The 22,214-nt window shown below is 49.9% G+C and overlaps 1 protein-coding gene across 1 annotated transcript in view; it reads left to right on the forward strand.

The window, feature by feature from the left end:
• Positions 1-22,214, forward strand: part of LARS2 (leucyl-tRNA synthetase 2, mitochondrial) — a 127,248-nt gene that overhangs the window by 64,406 nt on the left and 40,628 nt on the right. Inside the window, exons 8-12 of the mRNA XM_036266338.1 lie at positions 7,204-7,311; positions 8,655-8,814; positions 17,007-17,111; positions 19,630-19,745; positions 20,999-21,282. Coding sequence (XP_036122231.1) covers positions 7,204-7,311; positions 8,655-8,814; positions 17,007-17,111; positions 19,630-19,745; positions 20,999-21,282 — 773 coding nt within the window. The remainder of the gene's footprint in view (positions 1-7,203; positions 7,312-8,654; positions 8,815-17,006; positions 17,112-19,629; positions 19,746-20,998; positions 21,283-22,214) is intronic.

Consider the following 22,214-nt stretch of genomic DNA (forward strand, 5'->3'; position numbering starts at 1 on the left):
GTTACCATAAGCCAAAAGGAGTTGGTCAGAAGAGAGTCAGGTCACTCACTGTTGGATGGGGAGGCTGCGGACCAACGCTCAGACGGGTCAGGGCGAACAGGGCACAGCTACGATCTTGTCCCGGGAATGGTCTGGTGAAGCACTTGCTACCATTGGTCCCAGCAGGTCCAGCCTCTCACTCCTGGTGTGGCATTTAGACCGGCTGACCCTGTGCCTCCGAGTCACCCCACAGTGTTCCAAGACTGTGCTGAGCCTCGGCTCAGTTACACGGTTCACCTCTACCAGGGAAGAACAGTGCGATGGGGACAGTACCCCCTTCAAGCTTCTGCAGTTGGTGGGGGGCCCTGCCACTCACCCATCTTGCAGGTCCCTCCGAGAAGGAAGAGGCTTCGCTGTGACGTTGGGAGTTATGAGGAAGTGCACTGTAGTAAGTGAGGGCGGAGGAATGGACTCCAGGAGACCTGGGTCTTTGGCCTGGCTCCAGTTAGCTGAGTGCTGTTGAGCAGACGGCTAACCTCTGGGGACCTGTGTCCTCATCTGTAAAGAGAGGGCATTTTGATGACAACCTCAGTCAGCCTGGTGACCGCGTAACCAGAGTCTTCTTTCCAGGAATAAAATAAAAACGTGAGCTAATTGAAGCAGGCAGCTCTCTATTAAGTGCCCCTGTAGGTGGGAGAAGGCTAGGCTGGGACGGTCTGAAAGGGGCCGCGGGACCGCTGGTTGGAAGAACTGCCGCCGTGGGGGGGTGCGGGAATAGACGTGGTCCCGTGGGGCAGCCACGCCGTGCTTCGTGGGCTGCTTCCCTGGTTCCATCCCTGCGGCGTGACTTAGGGGAAACTCCTCCTCTGCCAGGCGGAGACGCTGTGCACGTGGCTCGTGCTGGTGTGAAGATGAAATGAGGCGACGTCCGTGGAAGTGCCAGGGCGTGGGACGTGTTCTCCGAAGGGCAGGCTTCCCTTGCCAGCTGCCTGGGGGTCTGCGCTCTGATTTGCTCCCTTGAGTAGAGGAAATTAAATGGGAATTTAATGAGCATTTGCCCAGTACAAGGCTCTGGGCCTGGTAGGATGTACGGAAAACAAACCCAGAGAGTTCACAGCTGAGTCAGGGAGATCTCAGGCCGGCATCTCCCTATGGGCACTGTCGGGAGTGTTGTGGGATCCAGAACCGGGACCTGTGCAATTGTTAACGGAAAAATAAAAAGGGCCGGAAGCTACTGAGGCTTCGAAAATCCTGTTAGACTTCTAATTTTGCCAAATGTCTGAGCATTGAGTTTGTTAGGTTCTTTGAAATATCTTGTCAGGTTTACAGCAGGACAAATGATAAGGAATTTCAGAGCAACCGCTCAGATGGCCGAAGTTTTCTTTTAGGATTCATTTAGAAATTATTTTGTCTTTTAGAAACTTGCATTTATCAATTAAAGAATGCATTTTATACGCGTTCAGTGAAATGAGTGCGTACGCATGGGAGCCCCCTCCCTTTGCAGTCAGCCCCCCGAGGGAAAAGCCCTCCCGATCTCAGATAAAGGCATCTTGACCTCTGCTACACAGGAGGGCAGTCCACGAACCTACGAGGGCTTCAGGGGTCAGCGGCCCACGGAGCAGTGAGCACAGCACTGCTGTCCGTACCGTACCTGGTTTCAGAGGCTCCAGTCCCTGGAGGTGAGGCCGTTGAGGTCTCTTCGTTGTTGTCAATAAACATAAAACGTAAGTGCTTGTTGCCTGTCACTTTGAAAGGCCCTTTTATTTTTAGGTTAACACAATAGCAACCTCAGTATTACATTTTTGTTCTGTTTTTTTACATTTTTATTGTAAAATGAAATGCAGATAACCATACAAACAAATATCTAACTCATTGAATTCTTTTTTTTTTAGTCCTCACCTAAGGACACTTTTGCATTTCTCTTCAGATAGAGCAGGAGGAAGAGAGGGAGGAAGAGAGAGAGAGACACATCGAGTAGCTGCCACCCACTCAACCCCAACCAGGGCCGGGGACAAACTGCAACCAAAGTACATGCCCTTACGGGAACCGAACCCGGGTCTCTCTGGTCCGTGGGCCGACGCTCTAACCGCTGAGCCAAACCGGCCAGGGCTCATTGAAGTCTTTTAACGCAACCACCCTTGTAGGTCAGGAGACAGGATTGTGCAGCTCCTCCCGGAGCCCTGCTCCACATGCCCCATTCCAGTGACAAACTGCCTCCCTGCCCCCAGAGTAGCTGCAGTTCTGACTTTTAGGACTGTCACTTCCTTACATTTCTCTGTATCTTTGTCACCTCATGTGCCTCCCTGGACACTGTGGCTTATTTTACCCTCACGTTTTTGTATCTGATGATGTCTTTTAAGTGTCTTAATGGACAGGTTTCTCTGTTCATCCCTTTCCTTTTCCGACATTGATCTGTTGAAGCCTGGGCTGTTTGCTCCCTAGAGTTGCGGGGTTGGCTGGACACTCCCGGGCGGTGCGACAGGTTCCCGTGCGCTCCTGGTTTCCTGACACTGGTCTGATCCAAACACCCGTCTTCCGAGGCCGAGCTCAGCGAGCGTCTGTAATTGAAGTTGACAGATTCATGTCATAATCGAGACACCACATGCCTCTCGATTCCCCGGGCAGCTGGTTTCTCTGAGAGAAGCTTCTCCCCGCACTCACTTTAGGCGAAGTGCACGTGGCCATCCTCACCGGCTGGCTCGTTCCTGCCTCACGCAGCCCCGCGCACCTCCGGGTCGTGCTAAATCCGCTGTCCGCCTTTCCAGCTCCGTGCTGTCAGGAACTTCTTCGTGCTTCTGCCGTTTGCTCTTGAGCGTTCCTGAACTGTCACGTGCGTGGGTGGCTCTGTGAGCCTGCTCCGTTCACGTCGGCCAGGAAGGGAAAACGTGGAGAGACCGTGTTCATCTGAAAGAGTTAGAGAACAGACTTTTAAAAGTTTTTATTTTATTTATTTATTTTTTTTTTTATCCTCACCCGAGGACGTTTTTCCATTTTTTGTACAGACAGAGTGGGAGGGAGAGAGAGGAAGAGAGAGAGAGGGAAACATCGATGTGAAAGGGACACATCGAGTGGCTGCCACCCGCACGACCAACCAGGGCCGGGGACAAACTGCAACCTAGGTACGTGCCCTTAGCGGGAACCGAACCCGGGTCTCTCCGGACCGCAGGCCGACGCTCCAACCGCTGAGCCAAACCGGCCAGGGCTAAAAGTTTTTAAATGAAATTTATTGAGGTGACATTGTTTAATGAAAGTACATGGGTTTCACGTGTACAGTTCTGTGCCACGTCATGTGCAGATTGCATTGAGCTCCTCCAGTCCCCAGCACATCTGCGTCAGCTGAGGGTTCGAACGTGCCCTTTGTACATGTGGTCAGTTAGTTTCGGAAGAATTCCTGGCAACTGAATACATGTAAGCTACACAATGGAATATAATTTCACTTTTTCTTTTTTGGTGAATCAAGATCTCATAAAGCCACCACCACGAGTAATTTTTAAACACTCCCAGATAAATCCAGGATCAACTATTTTAGGGGATGGTGGACGGGGCTTTTGTAACTTTCTCTTAGAGCAGAAACTTGACACACATAAGTCATGGGCTTGAGGCCCTTTGGGATCCCTGAGAGGGAAGGAACGGGAAACCGGGGAAATGAAAGGATGCCGAGGGGCCCACGGAAGAGCTAGGCCCCTGTCCCCCTGTGACCGCTGGGACGGGCTGCTGAGCCAGAGCCGGTTGTCAGAGGCTGCCGTCCTCTTCATCATCAGGAGGAGAGGGGGATGGGTTGGTCTTCACATTTCCCTGGAAGGAGGCCCATTTCTCATTTGTTCATTTTTCCCACATATTCAGGGCGCCTCTTGTATACCAGGCACTATAGGTCCTGCGTATACGGTGGAGCAGGAAACTGAGCATGGTCCCTGCTCCCGGGGCACAGTCAGCAGGTGAGCAGAGGAGACGGACACTGGGACGTGCAGGGGAGCAAGGAGGATGGAGGGGCCTGTGTTAGCGACGCGGCCGGGCAGGTGTTCCAGGCAAGGTTTGCGAGCCAGGCCATGCGGCGGGCTGGGGGCTTTGAGAAACGGAAGGAGAGGTACTTTCATTGAAGCATAAGGAGCAGGCAGGAGCCTGAAGCAGGACTTGGACCGTCTTCTCAGAAGTCATTTTTCACTCAGAGAGAGACACGTAACGGTCCTTCTGGACAACACTGTTCGCAACCATAAAGGATTCACTGCTCCCGGGGGAGCCTCCTCGCAGTCACAGGAAGTGGGAACATGCATTAACACACGCTGGTCTGGTCCTTAATTTACTTCCCCTGGGATACTGGGCGAGCGTTCCTACAGAATTGTGTTCCCTTGTGGTGAAGTGTGGCCATGTTGAACTACCAAGTTTGAAAACTTAACTCTGGGCTTTTCTGAATCTCCCCTACCAGCTCTTTGGCTTCATGGACCTCCTTTCCAAATGGCCAAGTAGACTTCAGAATGCTTGCAGTTTCTAGTTGGTTACATGTTGTCATGAAATGCATTTCCATCTTCATGAATCACAGTCCAGAAATGGGAGAACCTTAGGATCATTTGGTTGAAAATGACCTATGATCACCAGCTGGGTAGTTGGGTCTCTGCAGTGAGGGTTGTGCCAAGGGTCGCGCCGTGGGGTTCCCTGGCAGCTGAAAGGAAGGGGACCTCTCCTTTATTGAGCCTCGGTGTGATGTTGTGCTACAAGGACAGGCTGAACTCCCCACGCTCTCCGTGCTGTCCTTTCTCTGGTTTGCACATACCTGCCTGATTCCTGTTTTATGTCAGTGTAGTCTGTTCCCTCTTCCCTTGCTCGTCACTCGAGATGGATGGCCTTGCTGCAGGAAGGTCACTGCTGGTGACCAGACGGTGAGCTCAGTGTTTTTACTGCAGCTGCGGTTCATTGTGCCCTGTCTGCTGGGGCAGACACTCTCAGCTGCTGGGGCACTGCCCGCCGTGATGGTCTTCCACCCTTTTCCCATCACCTGCCTTGCTTCTGCTTTCAAATTCTCCCTCTTCTCCTTCCTTTCGGTTCTGTTTGGAGCTTTTATGTTCCGCCCACCCAGCCCCTGTGACTTTCCTTCTCCTCCTCTTGTATCTCCTCTGCTTTTCTCTCTGCTCCTTTTCTAACCTCCCTGCCCACTAACCTTTCTCTTCCCTTGACTCATCTCCACGGCCCATGTCCCATCTTCTTTGCTGCAAATGGCATTTGGCATTGAGTTTTGATCATTACCCAACTAATAGCAACAGATGCCATTTGTGGATTACCATGGCTCCCTCAGCCCCACTCCATCCACAGTTTTACTTTTTGCAGTTTGTTATTCATGGTCAAAGGTGGCCCAAAAATAGTAAGTGGAAAATTCCAGAAATAAACAGTTCCTAAGTTTTGAATCGCATGTTGTTCTGAGTTAGCGTGAGGAAATCTTGCTCCGCCCCACTCTATCCAGTCCAGGGTGTGAGTCATCCCTTTTGTCCAACACTGTTATCAGAGAGAGACCACACTCACACAGCTTCTATTACAGTATGTGGTTATAGTTGTCCTATTTTATTATTAGTTACTGTTGTTAGTCTTTTACTGTGCCTAATTTATAAATTAAACTTTATCATAAGTATGTACGTATAGGGCAAAAGCAGTGTACATAGGGTTCAGTACCATTCACTTTCAGACATCTACTGGGGTCTTGGAATGTATCCCCCATGGATAAGGGGAGCTACTATATTTAATCTTCTTGTTAGGGACTCAGGCACGTTCTGCTCTATATATGCCCAGGCCCCCAATGCCTAGCGAGGTCCTGGTGTGGAGTGAACACTTAGCTGGTCACCCTGATGGTGTCCATTATCCACAGTTTCTGCCCCAAAGAAGTTTCTGGATCTTGAAACTTCCAGGCTCTCCTGATGAGAGTGGGTTGAGAGCTAGATGACAGATACAGAACATGCCCTGTGTTGTGTATCACACAGTAGTGTAAGAACCTCTACAACAGCGGTTCTCAACCTGTGGGTCGCGACCCCTTTGGGGGTCAAACGACTCGTTCACAGGGGTCGCCTAAGACAGAACAATAGCAAAATTACAGTTAAGAAGTAGCAACAAAAATAATTTTATGGTTGGGGGTCACCATAACATGAGGAGCTGTATTAAAGGGTTGCGGGATTAGGAAGGTTGAGAACCACTGCTCTACGGTTTCGGGGATAGAATGCTGTTGATGAATCTGGTCTGGGCCCTGGCATCTCCATTCCCGCAGCCTGGCATGAGAGGGGCCTGGACGTGAGCGCCCTCACCAGTGTGGGAGGAGAGATGGGTGAAAGCACTTCGTGAAGGACAAAACACCAGGCAAATAAAGAAAGCATCATTGTGTTGCCTGTATCCATCCTAACCCAATTAGGAATTTTGAATTGGACTCTTCGCATTACAAACATATGAGTTACTTTAGCCCTGGCCGGTTTGGCTCAGTGGTTGTAGTGTCGGCCTACGGACCAGAGAGTCTGGTTCCCGCTAGGGGCACGTACCAAATAAAACAAAACCAAAAAACAACAACAACCAAAAACCCCAAATATATGTGTTACTTTAAGCCTGTCTGTTGGAGGATTGTGTCTGTCTCATCAAATGATAAGGGCTGGCGTGTGCTTGAGCCCATAGAGAATGGGTATTGAAAAGCCTCTTTTATTTAGGATTAAATTTAGGAGTAAAAGTAGACAAATGACAATAAAAATAAATATGCATTTCTAATAGCAAGTGTCTATACAAATCAATGTGATGGGTTTGCTTACCTTAATTTTTGTTTTTCAAATGCAAAGATGCAATATGTTTTATATATGATGTAGCTGAGTTGTAGAACACCCACACCATGAACGGCTTGCCTTAGCGTTTCAAAATTCATAAACTTGGACTTCTTCTGTTTAGCTCCCGGACTGTGGGAGAAAATGCATTCACCACATTCATCAAAGACATTCATGGTCTTTCCTTGTCCATTTTCATCCTCCTGTGAAACCTTGACCCACTCAGGACAGAGAAATTGGCCAAACCCCTCTCACGAAATCGAGTCATCATGAGCGTATCAGTTTCTCGCCTCTGCTGGGCTCCTGTGATTGGCAGGTGAACCAGAAGAGGGCTAACTGCTGGGCCTCCTTCTGTGTCCTCAGGTGTCTTTCCTTAGCAAGCCCCAACCCATTCGCTCTCTTGAGCCTTGTGCATCTACCTGTCTGTTCTCTTTCTTTCCTACAGGCCATGCAGGATGCGCTGGCAGACCTTCCGGAGTGGTATGGAATCAAAGGCATGCAGGCCCACTGGATCGGGGACTGTGTGGGCTGCCATCTGGACTTTGAGCTAAAGGTGACCGGGTAGTAGCCTTTCCAGCAGTTAATGCTCACAGGTCCCTTCTGCGTTGCTCCGGCTCGTGGACCACACCAGCAGCTGGGGCCCCACTGTCCAGTAGAAAGTCACATATGTAATTTCAGATTTTCCAGTAGCCACAACCTTTAAAGTGCAAAGAAACAGGTGAAATTTATTTTAATAATGTTTCTTTCCAACCAATTATATTCAGAATTTTACTGTTTTAAGATGTGATCAAGAATAATAATTTAAAAAAAAGTATGAAGAAAATAGTTAACACTGGTTTTAGTACCGAGTCTTCGAAATCTGCGTTTACTTACAGCACATGCATTGCAGGTGCTTCCGGCCGCATATTCTCTGGCTGCCACATTGCACAGCACCTGTCTAGATCGTCTTCTGGGGGTCCTGGGACTCCCTGAAATTAGGTGCAGAATGTTGTGTGGGCAGTGGGTCCACAGCTCTCACTCTGTCGGGGGGGTTCAGGGCCCACGACAGGGAGCCATGAATTCATTGCTACACGTGAAGCTGGTATAGACGGTGCTTCCCGGGGCCACGAGAGGGGACCTGCGCAGAAACTGCCGAAGGCCCACCTCTCTGCAGGTGCCTTCACACTGCTCTCGGTCTCTGCTGGCTAGAAGGTTGTTGTGTTGCAATTTATTGCCTGGGTGTTATTTTTTTATCCTTCTGATTTCTCTTCCTCCAGTCAAGACCTGTGTGCCAGTTCATTTAGCTGCAAACCAACCCTTCCCCTACTTTAGTCCCAGTCAAAACCTTAGGAGAGGGAGCTACAGCCAAGAGACAGAGATGACCCACCTTTCTAGGCTCATTCCTCCTGACAGCCGCCATATCTGGTGCCCACGGAGCACCTGCTGCTTGTCGCTGAGCTCACGATCCCCGTGCCAGCTCCTCACCTGAGCGACCCAGCCCACTCCAGCCGCACACGCGGGAGCCCCCAGCAGAGAGTGTGTGCTTTGAAAACTAAATCCTGAAACGAACTTTTCTCCTACTGCCTTTCTGAGCAGGTGTTGAGATTTCCAGCTGTGACTTGTGCTCAGACTCCCAGGGCCAGGAAGACGGGATGGCATCTCCGACTTTGGCCACCTTCCATCCAGGGCCCCAAGCGAGCCTGGTGGCGGGCACTAGGCAGGGCTTCTGAAGGAGAAGCTGCAAGCCTCTGCCCCTGCCGGGGTCCCTCGGGCCCCCACGTCCCGGGGCTTTGGCCAGAAGCTGGGCCCACTGCTTGCGATCGAGGAGGGGAGGTGAAGGGAGCAGCTGGGGGCACAACAGCCCAGAGGGAGGACCGAGAAGTGAAATGACCGTGCTCTGTGCTCTTCCCCGGCCAGGTTGATGGGCAGGTCACGGGAGAAAAGCTGACCGCCTACACGGCCACCCCCGAGGCCATCTATGGCGCATCCCACGTTGCTGTCACCCCCAGCCACAGACTCCTACACGGGCACAGCTCTCTGAAGGAAGCCTTCCGGAAGGCACTGGTCCCTGGCAAAGGTGAGTTGGCAAGTTGAGGCCAAGACGGAGGCTAGTGCCTTACATTGCGCCTTACAGTGTTTCAGACTTCGTGGTCTTTCACGTCATCTGTGTGACTCGCTCTTCACCTTGGCCTGACGTTATTTTATCTTAAAGCCTAGGGGTTACAGAAGAGCTCTGAGAATACGACGTTGCCCCCTGCTTTCACTTTGAGCCCCTGGATTGGGTGCTGCTTGAGTTTCTAGCGCGAACCGCAACCCTTTCCCTTTAAATGGAATCTGGATTTAAAGGCCTTTTCTGATAGGAATAGAATCTTCTGCTTCATTAATAATTCCATCACCAAATAAAGCTGTACGGACAGGGACAGGAAGGAAGCCGCTGAGAACTAGAGGCAACATTTTCATCAACTTGATATTATTTTAATGAAGTCACATCGTAATCTGAGCAGACGATCAGAGTGCTGCTCAATAGAGGTCTTTAATGAATGGTCGAGCCGAACGGGAATGGGCAGTGACTGTTACTGGTCCGTGAGGGTTTGGGGGGTGCCTGTTCATCTGGGGCTGTGGCTGCAAGCCAGAATCCACCTCTGGCTGTCCCAGAGGGGAAGGGGAACCCACTGGCAGGCTATGGGGACCTTGCTGACCAGAGGAGCCCTGGAGAACCAGTCTGGAAGAGGACTTGGGCAGCAGCCTTGGACGTTTGGGCAGCTGGGCAGCAGAGATTAGTTGTATCTCTCGAATGCCACTGACTGCAGGAGTCTGCTCGCCCTTGGTGCTTGGGGCACTTGGTTCAAGATTCCTGTTGCAGGGAAAGGTGTCTGATTGGTATCACTGGGGTCCCTGGCATCTTTTCTTGGCCTAGGGAAGGCCAGGGATCTTTCATGGTGGACTACCAAGACTCTAACCAGTGAGGAAGGGGTAGGTCTCCCAAAACAAACTCAGAGGCTCTTCCCAGAGGAAGGGGGTCTGGGTCCTGGGCAGGCGGAAGGAGGTCCTCTAGGGATTAGAAGGGGTCTCCGGAGAATTGTAAATATTTCTACAAAAATCTCATCCCTGTTTTCTTTTCATCGAGTATAAACTGAAGTGCACACAGTCTGAATCGGTGGGATCTAGTTGAATTATTTAACTAGCAAAAATGTTTTGGATGGTGATAAAAGTGGTTTTTTTTAAAATTGCTGTTCTTCAGATAACCAGAATAAAAGATTTCCTGACATCGGGTTGTAAAGATAGTCAGTGTCATCCCAACTTAGCTCTTCTAATCATTTACTTACCGCCTTAGAGCCAGGGTTCGAATCAGCGAACACTTAATAAGAGCCTGCTGCATGCTGCGCACTGGGGGGCCCGGAGGTGGCCGCTCACGGGTCATTACGGGTGAGCCAGAGGAGTGTGTCATTCACTCAGGCTCAGGAGACAGAGAACTTGGTTTCATCTCTTTTGACATTGTCTATTGAAATCTAGAAACGACTCTTTTGAATTAAAATTTCAGTGTGTGCTTATAAAGTCCATTGTAGCTATCTCTCTGTTTCATTTTCTGCTCAAAAAATCGCGATTTTTTCAACTGTCTAGTTTCCAGGGAAAGTTTGTCTTTACTCTCGTGAGCATTTGAGGTTCCTCAGGGGCCATGATGGTTGAATAATATCTAAAATTGAAAAACTGAAACATGTAAATAGCTAGCTCTTCGATTTTTTAAATTTTTTATTTTTAAATCCTCACCCAAAGATATTTTTCATTTATTTTCAGACAGAGTGGGAGGGAGGGAGAGAGAGAGAGAAACATCGATGTGAGAGAGACCCATCGATTGGCTGCTCCCCTCACAACCCCGACCAGGGTTGGGGACCAAACCGCAACCGAGGGACATGCTGTTGATCGGAATCGAGCTCGAGACTCTGGTCCGCGGGCTGATGCTCTAACCTCTGAGCCAAACTGGCCAGGGTCCTTTAATTTTTTTCTTATGGTTAATTTGGAGGCACAAATTAAAATGAAGTAATGTTAATGGGGATTAATGAACTAATAAGTTATAAAAGATAGAGTTCCTGACATGAATAGCACTATATAAATTTAAAACATTTTCATAGGTGAAGATTATTTTCGCGTGTGCAGAGAGCAGGGTTTTCATGACCATTTGGGAATCGGTGCATCTGACTTGGTCTGATCACTTCATTTTGGCGCTGATGACTCGTTAGCTTCGTTCTCTCCGCTTTCTGATAACCCCTGAAATAATTCTGGCTGGAACATTGCACTTGACTCTGAATTTCTCATTTCTCATTTCCAGAGAGGAGATATTCTCTTTGCAGATGTCAATTTATTCCAAGTCCCTAGATCCGTTCGCATCTGCTGTGGCATTAGACACGTAAAGCCAAATTGCTTTGAGTATAATGCCGTTTTCCCGAAGGATGAATGAAAACGACCATACGAATATGGACCGATGCCTCCTTGGGCATTTGAGGTCTCATCTTAAACCTGATCCGTGTCCTTCACCCTCGCCAGCTGGCTCGAATCAGCCGGTGGCTTGGTTCTTCCTTGGATGTCAGGTTTGAGGTGACGCACGTTGGCGGGTTGACCACTGACAGCCGTGGCAGCACGCGGTTGTGACTGGCTCTCAGGAGGAGGGTGGCACCGTGGACAGGGTGGCAGCAGCAGGACCAGCTTCCCCATCGGCGAAGAGCGGCGAAGACAGTGGAACAGCGGTGTCAGCATGGAAGGGCGGGGACAGCTCTGAGGACTCTCTGGAAGGTGGCAAGGCAGACAGCTTTCAGATTTCTGGTTGAGCTGCTGATGCTATTGACCAAATGGATTGTGTTTTACTCAGCATCTCTCCTTCCGGAGAGCAGAAAGTAAGGCCCTTCCTATAGAGTTCTTAGAGGCGATTTTCCGTAACCATTGGCCTCCTCCCTCAGCTGACCACCTCTGCCGGAGGCATGTTCTGTGAGCTCTGACTTGATAGGAACTAGCAAACATAAAACGCATCAAGAGGGAAATACCGTCAGTTCTGGAAGCTGTTCTGGCCTTTCTGGATTCCTTCCCTACATCCCTAATATTCAAGATCCAAAGCCTGGGGCTTTGGAACCACACACTTCGGCTCTGGGTCACCGGTGGGCTGCACAGTGCATTTTGCCAGAAGGGCTGTTATTGACATGAAGCCCCAGAACATTGAGTAGGGGACTGCTCACTACTGCCCGACTCCCCTGCATCTGCGTGGGGGTGGGCTGGAACAGTTTGCTCTTTAACCAGACCGTTTCTGCTGGCTTCAGGGAGGCCACAGGAGGGGAAGCTGCTGAGCTCGTACACCCTGGAATACACACAAGTAACCAGGTTTCTTCGCTTCTGGACTTGACAGAAGCTTTGCTGTGCTGGTGTGCACTGTGGCAGCCTCGGAGAGGAAGTCACACTTAGTGGCCACAGAGCCCTGTCTCCACGGACTGTCCCGGGAACGAACCCCACGGGCACCGACTGCGCTGCCGACCACTGAACCAGAGCCAGGCGGCAGTCTTTCCAGAAGGCACGAGGGGCCGCCTTTGCAGTGGGGCCCTACGAGCAGGGGGCGCCCTTTGCCCAGCATGTCCCTTTGTAATACTGATGCGTCCAGTCTCCTACCTGACGGGGAAGTGCTTCCGTCCCTCGGGTCTCCACGGTTTTCCTGGCGTCCAGCTTCACGTGGCCCGCACGTGGTCGACCAGAACTACGGGGAGGACCAGGCCTGCGGGAACTTCAGATTTTAGCTTTGTTCTTTTTACGAAATAGGTTTTGGCCAGGTGTGGTAAGCCTACAAGTCGCTACTATGTAATCATTACAAATCTGCTGACATTTAAATTTAAAGATTACTTTTTTTCTAATTGAAAAACTGTCATAACAGAACTTTTACGTGGAAGATTTAAAAAATCCAACTTTTTAATGCAATACACTACATTTTTTCATATTTTTCTTCCAACGACTTTATGGAGATATAATTCACATACTACAAAATTCACTCATTTAAAGTGAACAGTTTAATGGTTTTAGTATATCCACAGAGTTGTACAACCATCACCACGGTTTTAGAACATTTTCATCATCCCCATGATGATGAAATCCCATGCCCTCTAACGATCACCCCAGGCCTGCTATTCCCCCGCCCCGGGCAACTCCAGTCCCCTTTCCGGCTCCATAGATTGGCCTGTTCCGGACATTTCGTGTAAATGGAATCATATGACGTTCGCCCTTCATGATTGGCTTCTTCCACGTAGTGTGATGTGTTCAGGGTTCACCCGTGTTGCAGCACGTATTAGTACTTCATTCCTTTCTCTGTCAGGATAATACTCCATTCTGTGGATGGACCACATTTTGTTTGTCCATTCATCCATCGATGGACATTTCGGTTCTTCCCACTTTCCAGATGCTGTGAATATGCTGCCGTGAACCTCCGCGCAGCTGTTTGTGTGGACATACTTTTCCTGTCCTCGTGTGTGCTGGGAGAGGGCTTGCTGGGTGACATGGTGACTGTTTAACTGGTCGAGGCGCCCCTGGACTGTTTCTCAGGCAGCCGCACCATTACGTTCCCACCAGCAGGGTGTGAGGTCCAGGTTTTCCACCTCTTCCCAGGTTCTTGTCGTTGTGGTCTTTTGGTTTCGTCATCCTGGTGGGCGCACAGTGGTGTCGCGTCATGGTTTTGATTTGCATTTACCCCGTGGCCCTGATGCCAGGCGCCTTTTCATGTGCTTATTGGCCATTTGTGTTTGGAGAAATGTCTGTTCAGATTCTCTGCCCATTTTTTAATTGAGTTATCTTTTTATTACTTAATTGTAATAGTTCTATATGTGTTTTAGATATAAGTCCCTTATCAGATATATGATTTATAAAAATGTTCTCCAATTCTGTGTGTTGTCTTTTCACTTTTTTTTTTCTTTATTGATTTTAGAGAGAGAGAGGAAGGGAAAGGGGGAAAGATAGAAACATCGATGAAAGAGAACATCAGTTAGCTGCCTCCTGCACGCCCCCCACTGGGGATCAGGCCAACAACTTGCATCCTGACCGGGAATCTAACCGGTGACCTCCTCTTGGTGCATGGGTCGACGCTCAACCACTGAGCCACACCTGCTGGGCGTCTTTCCACTTTCTTGATGGTGTCTTTTGAAGCATAAAAGTTTTCATTTCGATAAAGTTAAATTTATTTTTTTATTTTGTCGCTTTTGCTTTTGGTGTCATATCTAAGAAACTACTGTCTAGTCAAAGATCATAAAGATTTACACCTATGTTTTTTCTAAGATTGTTATACTTTTAGAGCTTACATTTAGGTCTTTCTTTTTTCATAATTTTTTTTTAATTATTATTGAATTTAAAGAGAGAGGAACGGAAAAGAGAGAGAAAGAGATAGAAACATTGATGAGAGAGAACATCGATTGACTGCCTCCTGCATGCCCCCCACTGGGGATTTGGCCCACAGCCTGGGCATGTGTCCTGACTGGGAATCGAACTGGCGACCTCTTGGTGCATGGGTCGACGCTCAACCACTGAGCCACAGCAGCCGGACTTACATTTAGGTCTTTAATCTAGTTTAGTTAATTTTTATATATGGCAATGGTAGGGGTCCAACTTTATTTCTTTGCATGTGGTCATATTACTTTGTGATTCACATGTCTACATGCATGTATCTTAAAAATCCAAGTGCTTCTCTTTATTTTTAGTTTTCACTTAATATGATATTACAAAATATCCCACCCCCCACCCCCGCAGGTCTCACAATTGTTTTTTACTCCATACATATTATTCTATCAACTCAATGTACTCTCATATCCCAGTTCTTCCCCATCATATTGGACATTTGGCCCTTTTCATTTTTGGACTATTATAAACATTTGTGTCCACATAGCTCTTGGCCTCTATGGAGTTACTTCCTTAGGACAGATTCCCAAGAGTGGGACCATTTTGGTCAAAGGTTACGAATACTTTTCTAGTTCTTGCTACTGGTTGCTTTTGTTGGTTACTGAAAGGACGGAATCAGTTTACGGTGCCTTCTCCAACGGTAGGTGGATTTCAGTGCAGCTCCAAAACATTGCTGTTAGCCTTCTAAAAGTGTTTGCTGACTTAGATATAAAATGATCATTCTTCAAAATTACTTTAATCTCCATCGCTTCAAAAATTAATTCGTGTTTTCAAAAATTCAAGTGATATATGTATATTACATGAAAAGCCAAAGAGTACTGTTAATAACAGTAACAGTAACCTCCTTACTCAACCACTTGTACTTATTTTGGGTGTGGATTACCTAGGATCTAAGTTTGGTGGCTGTGACAGAGCCCTAGAAAAACAGTGACTTAAAAAGACAGAAGTTTATTTCTTAAAAAGACAGAAACTCAGAGTGGGCATGACAAGTGTGCTTGGGGAGGGCGTCAGGACCAAGGCTCTTTCTGTCTTCCTGCCCCGTGCCCCTGGGACCTTGCCCTTATCTGCATGTTCTGAGACATTCACATTTCATCTGCATCACAGCACGGAAGATTGGGGAAGGGGCTTGCTCCTTCCCTTTGAGAAGGGACTAGCTGCAAGCTAGTCCTGCACATACTTGTGGCCACACCTGGTGCCAGGGGTGCTGCCCAGTGCCGCCGTCAGCTCCGCGGCCGGGTGTCCAACTAAGCATCTGTCGCCACGTCAGGACAGGAGTCAGATCTGGGGTCGACGGGCGTCTGCGCCACCGGCTGTTTCTCTGGCGCAGACCTCCAGGTGTCTGTGTGCCATGCCTACACTCTGCCTCTCGACCCACCACGAAACAGTGCCTCGTGGCTCCCACTCACTGCCCCGCCCTCCTTCCATCCGCCTCATAGCACACCGTCATTGCAGAGTTCGTCTTGAGGTGGGACAAGACGGAGTCAGAAGTATGGGTCTCCACTTGGAGCAGTGTCAGCCCTCAGGCAGCTTGGGCAGCAGCGGCCTCCCAGCCATGGCCCCTTGGGTGGAGACCCATGTGGGTCACATTTCACTCTGTCCCCACCGTTCTCCATCCTGTCTTCCTGACACCCAAGGTGAAAGAAGATGAGAGCTAGCTTAGATGCCCACAGAGCCTATTTTTACCTCTGAAAAATAACTCCCAATTCCTGGGCTTATTTTAACTTTGGGGTTTATAAAACATATTTTGGATGATTATATAAAGTCTTACAACATGGCAGGGAGACACGGAAAGAGTTCCTAAACTGCTTCTGTCACCATGAGCTCAAGTGGACTCACTGACTGAGCTCACCCTCTCGTCCCTCTGCCTTTGGGACCTCATTTGGGTCTCCGTGTTCCTAGCGAAGAGTCACGCGTGGAGGGCTTGTCGCCCTGCCGCAGGAGGTGTAACTCGCTTTGTTAAAGATGACACAGCATTTGGATGGTTCCAAATGAAGTGTTTTATTATGGACACGTAAATACCACTCACAGCTGAGCCGAGGAGACTGTGATTACATTTTCCTTTTTAGATAACTTTCTGTTTTTTCCTGAAGTTCACGAAGGACACATTTGCTTTGTGTTCTTTGAATTTCTAAGTCTTCCCACACCCTCCCAGCTCTTGAAAACTCCTCTCAGTACAGCTTTCTACATATTCCAACCTGCCAGATAATGTTTCAGTTCCTCTTTATCCTGAAGGGGCTTCCTGGGGCCCTCTGTCCTGCTCACCTCTGACCTGGCCACCCCCAGACCCCTACTTCACACCTGTTACCCTAGGACTTCCCTCTTCGTTCTGCAGATAGCCTCCCCCTTTCCTGTGGGACCCTCTGTTTCCTGGACCCCATGTCTGTCTCTTTCCTGATTTACCGCTTCGTTTTGCTGGAACACGTCCTCCAGTGCCTCCTCAGGACGAGTGCATGGGAAGAAACTGTTTCGCCTTTGTCTGGAAGTCTCTCTGCTCAGTCATTTTCTACTCCCTTGGCCACTTGTCTTCCAGTGTTATGGTCTGGACTCCCGGCGGCTCCTAGTTTTCCTGTAGGTAGATTTCTGTGTTGCTCACTTGACGTATATTTGAGGTATTTTCAAAAGGAAAAGGAGAGCGGTGGGAACATCTTTTCTCTGCCATCTGGAAAGTAAAAATGCCATTTTCACGTCTTTGGTTATGAGCATGGAGGAACATTTTCATGTATTTGTTTAATCATTTGATTTCCCACTGTTGTGAATTACCCATTAAAACCTTCAAAGAACAAATTATTTAACAATTAGCACAAAACACAGAGAGTGAATGCCTATTTTCTCCCCTGGCTCTGGGCTCCCTTTCAGATTGCCTCACGCCCGTGACCGCTGTGAACATGCTCACCCAGCAGGAGGTCCCCGTTGTCATCTCGGCCAGAGCTGACTTTGAGGACTCTCTGGACTCAAAAATAGGTGAGTAGCTACTAAAATGTAATTGGGATCATATCTGTCGCAGACTTTAAGTCAAAACGCTAGCCTGTTGCCGTCAAGTGGAAGAGCTGACTCTCTGAGCCATTTTGCCTCTTTGTAATAATGAATGCCCCCCTCATTTAATCACCACCCTTATTTAAGAACTATGTCTTGAAAGCTTCAAGTAGATTGCACCTTGCTGGTTGCTATTGAGAATAATAAAAGGTGTCTGGCCCGCGGGGGCTTGTCAGTGGAAGTGGTTGGTGAGGCTTGTCCTATGATGCCGGGAACAGTACATCTCGGGTGAAAATCCCACTTCAGAACCCAGAACCTGCGGCAGCTCCTGAGAGGGGGTTGCACGCACAAACCATCCCCGTGGGCTGGGATTTTGGTGCAGGCTCGGAGGAGGAGGGAAGCAGCCAGGGAGGGGGATGCGCGTGTAGAAGTGTAAATTGGCACCCTCGGCCCCTTGCTCACTCGAGCATCCTGAACGGTTGCACCCAGCGGGAAGCCTGGGGAGGAACCGAGGACGGCAGCCAAAGAGCCCATCGGAGGTCCGCCCCCAGCTGGGCCCCAGGTCCGCCCTCAGCTGCGCCCCAGCGCCTCTTCTCCACGCCCCTCCTGTACCCCAGCCCGGCTCCAGAGGGCCGGCACCCTGCAGAGAACCCATTTCCACTGGTTTCCCACACAGACCAAATAGCATTTCTTATCAGAATCATGTTTCCCTCAGTTCTCAGATCCGTTTGGACAAAGTGACTTGAGCAAACCCCACACGGAAAGCAGACAGTGGCCGTTCGTTCAGGTCACTCTCTCCTGACGGTCGAAACCTAGAAAGTGCGTTACTTAAACGGTATCTTCTACTTTTCTGCATTTTATACCTAGGAAAATTATTGCTACGGCTAGCCACGATGAATGATAAAGGCAGTGTTTGTTGATGCGGCGTTCTGTGCTTTTGGTGTTTTGATTCAAAGTACTGACACAAATTGAGTGTCTGAAGGAAAAAAAGGCTGATTTTTGGTATGCTTCGAAAATAATTTTTCCTGTTGTCTCGATTTCCCACAGTTACATAACTAACATTTCCTAAGTTACTGCCTGTTGCCCTCCTAGAGGAACAGAAAGAGAAATCAAACTAGGTGACAGTCGTTTTGCCGTCTCACTTCAAACAGCGCGGCGTCCTGAGCCTACGGCGCCAGCGCCTGACCCAGAGTGGGCTTTGTCTTTTATTCTGACAGATTTTTATTTGTTTTATTAATTAATTAATTTTTGTTACAGATGTTTCTCCCTTTTCCCCCCAGACTCCCTCCTCCCGATCCCCCCAGCATTGTTGTCTGTGTCCATCGGTTACACATACATGCATATAAGGACATGACTCCTGGTTACTCTGGACCGTACACTTTGGAGTGTATGAAGTGACTCTTCCCTTCCTGGCCGGGAACACTTTTCAGTAGTATTCATTGCTCGCCGTCGGGCCTCACCCTTCAGTGTCTCTCAGCACTGTGAACGTTTATTAGGTCCCTTCACTAGGTGTTCCTTCCTGTCGGTAATCTCTGGCACACAGCCTCGGAGCCCCTCCGCCTCAGCAAGGAGCTTTAGGGCATGTCTCCCAAACAGGACGCGCCCTTGTCGGCCAGGCTCCGGAGAGGCTGTTCGCGGAGACCTGCCTAGAGCATGCTGGGTATTACCCTTCGCTTGTCTCTCTCAGCCGCTACAAGAGGTGATGTGCCTACAAGGATGTCAGCAGTTGTGACAGTTGACCCTACAGCAAGAGTTCTCAGCCCAGGGCGATTTGGCCAGCAGGGAACATACAGCAACTGTAGAGACATTTTGTTTGCCACAGCTGGGGGTTGGGTGCTTCCGGTAGAGACCAGGGGTGCTGCTCGCCCCGGGCCACAACACCAATAACTGGAATACCTGTTCTTAAGGATCGCTGAAGCCGAACCAGGCCGGGGCCCTCTGGAGGAGTGATTAACTCCTGCTCCACTCCGACTCCTCAAGGGCGTGTGTGGGCTGAAGAATAATGTCTGTTCAGGGTGTGCTCCTGCCTCTGGGAATGGAGTGCAGCAGCAGACAGTTGCCAGCTCCCGGCTTCCTGACTGCGTGGATTTCCCGGGGGTGCTGGCGAACGCCGGAGCAGTCAGCCTCCTCAAGAGAACGCCCTGTCCTCTGTCGCCAGTGGGTTCAGAGAAGAGGCTCCCCCGAGACTTGTGACTTACTGTTTCATGCCCAAAAGCACCCCAAGTTGTGTATTTTAGGATTACAACTATTTTTGAAATGAAATTAAGCAAGGGAAGAAGACTTAAAGGAAACAGTACCGAGACGGTGAACTGGTGGTGGTGGGGGGCGGTGAGGTTCTCCACAACGGCTCTCCTGTGCCCAGTGAACGGGGTATGCTTCTCTTGCTCCTATAAAGAAAGAGGGAGTGTCTCCCCGAGGAGGCTAAAGCTAGGTGCTGGTGCTGTTGATTATTTGTGATTTGGGCATTTGCAAAGGAGACATTTTGTGTTTCTTCCTCTCCCAATAGGAATTCCCAGCACCAGCTCAGAGGACACCATCGTAGCCCAAACCCTGGGCCTGTCCTACTCCAAAGTCATTGAAACTTTGCCAGACGGCACAGAGAGGCTGAGCGGCTCTGCTGAGGTGGGTGCCCTGTAGCCTGGGCCTGAGGACTGACTTCTCGATCCATGACCTTGACATGAGTCTGATGAGACATTTTCCTTTGGTGTAGATCACAGCCTGCCACGTCACTCACCCCCACCCCCAACAGCCTTGCAGCCCCGTTTCCTAAGCTGTACAAACAAGATCACATTCTCTTTCAAGGTCTAGAAGTGTATCGACTCCCAGTCGAACCCAGTTCTAGAATAGCAGGTTTATGACAGTAAGTTTATTTTGGGGACTCCTGCTTAGAAAAATGGCTCTTGCAGGAAAGCACTTTCATTCGTGCACTTCTGGAAGGTAAATAGTGACACGTGGAGAAGATGGACTTTCAGGGGCTCATGAGCACCTGCACCACGATTGTGTGTGGCAGCGGGAGAGCCGGGCACGGAGTGGCCTCCCAGCGTGGAAGCGGGTCCTGGTGGGAGCTCTGGACCCAGAGCCGTCCGGCCCTTCGCGATGGAGCCACTGTGCTGGCAGAGCTGCTCCCTGTCCTTCCGCAGGGCGGGCTTTGGTCCCAGAGCCCAGCACAGGCCTGGCCCAGCAGTCCATCCTCCGAGCCAGCCCCAGGGCAGCCCCAGGGCGGGTTGTCGGCAGGCCGCGCCGGCTCTGTCCCTGTCATTGGCTTCCTTCTCTGGAAAGCGTCAGGTGAAGAGAGTTGCTCTTTTCTGCTATTAGGGTTCTGCCCCGCTGTCTATAAAATGGAAGCATTTAGGTACCAAAGAGTGGTTCTGGTTCTTTAGGCTGGGCCCTGGTTCCTTCCCCTGCTTGACTGCTTTCCTGCTTTGGGGCAATATTGAAATTTTCTTTTTTGGATGTTTTTCCTCAACAGAGAGCAGTCATTAAAAATACATATGATGCGGTTCTTGACCGGCAGCTAATGCTGGTTGTGGTGGCCTCTGCAGGCGGGGCTCGGGGAGCTCGGAGCCAGGGCCACTTTCCCAGGGGATGGCGTAGTGGACGCCGTGCCTAGGACCCCCCAAAGGTTTTCATTTCTTTTAAAATCAGAAGAAAAAAGTGAATGTTTTATAGTCAAAAATTGTATTCATTTTTATCCAACAGTCATAAAATATAATTTTTGGTAGGCTCTCCAGGAGGAAAGGGCCCATAAGGGCCACGGCACCTGGACTCATGAAGGTCACAGTGCAGAGAACCCACGTAAATGCAGCAGCCCCTGCGGGCGCGGGGCGGTGACTCGGCCTGACGCAGGGAGCAACGGCATCTCTCTCCTTTCTCAGTTCACAGGTATGAACCGGCAGGATGCGTTTCTCGCCCTGACTCAGAAAGCCCGCAGGAAGAGAGTGGGCGGAGATGTGACGAGTGGTAAACTGAAGGACTGGCTGATCTCCAGGCAGCGCTACTGGGGCACCCCCATCCCCATGGTGCACTGCCCGGCCTGTGGCCCCGTGCCCGTGCCTCTGGAGGACCTGCCCGTGACCTTGCCCCGCATCACATCTTTCACTGGCAAGGGCGGCTCCCCGCTGGCCACGGCCTCGGAGTGGGTGAACTGTCCCTGCCCTCGGTAAGGAGCCACACCCCCTGGCCAAGACTGGGGTTTCAGACTCCCTTTTCCCTGGGGCTGACTCTGCTCCCTTTTCTGGGACTCCCACCAGGCTGGGACCTTTGAGAGAAGGGTTTAGTCTGGGGCTCCGCTCCTGAGCTGGGGGAGCAGCCGTGTCCATTCACATCCTTCCCAGGAGCACCGATCCAGCCATAGGAAATCTGCACCGTCTCCGTAGCTTTCTGAAAGACCACTCGCTTTTGTTTATGTTCCAAAGAGCTCGGAGATGAGAGGAAGTGTCTTCTCCTCTTTGCCTTGCAGGTTTCCTGATACTGGGGGGGTTTGATCGCAGCAGCAGAGTCGAGGCTACCACAGCGAGCATGCCCAGGAGATTTGTCCTTTAATATACTGAACTTACCACCCCCTTCTCGTTCTGGAAACGGGACTGTGTTTTTCTGTCAGTTCACTGGCCTGTCTCAAGTGTAATTTTTATGTTGCCTTACCAGCTGATTACATAAATAACCAATGCCAGGCTCCAGTATTTTCCTTCTTCCTTCTATGGAAAAGCCATTTTTCTCTGCTTTACAGAAATCACGATGAGGATGTTTTGAAATAATTTAGTCCTCTGCCAGCATAGAGCTGAGTTATGAGGCCGGTAATTAGGTAACCACATTTCGGCCGGGGAGTCAGACAATAATGCATTGAAGTCTTGGCCAAGCCTGTTAACTGGCTGTGTGGCCTTGGGAGAGTCACTTGGCTTCTCTGAGCTTTGATTTCCTTGTCAGAAATAAAATAATCCCCTTGAAGGGCTGTCCGGAAGACTAAATTAACCCGTAGTGGCATCTGCATTCAGTAAAGAGAAGCGTCACCCCGCCTTGCCGTCCTGCCCAGCCAGCACTCCCAGGTGCCCACACAGGCAGCCTGAGACTTGAGATGGGCTTGTAGGCAGGAAC

The sequence above is a fragment of the Molossus molossus genome, unplaced genomic scaffold, assembly GCF_014108415.1.
Source record: "Molossus molossus isolate mMolMol1 unplaced genomic scaffold, mMolMol1.p scaffold_m16_p_18, whole genome shotgun sequence".
Lineage (NCBI taxonomy): Eukaryota > Metazoa > Chordata > Mammalia > Chiroptera > Molossidae > Molossus > Molossus molossus.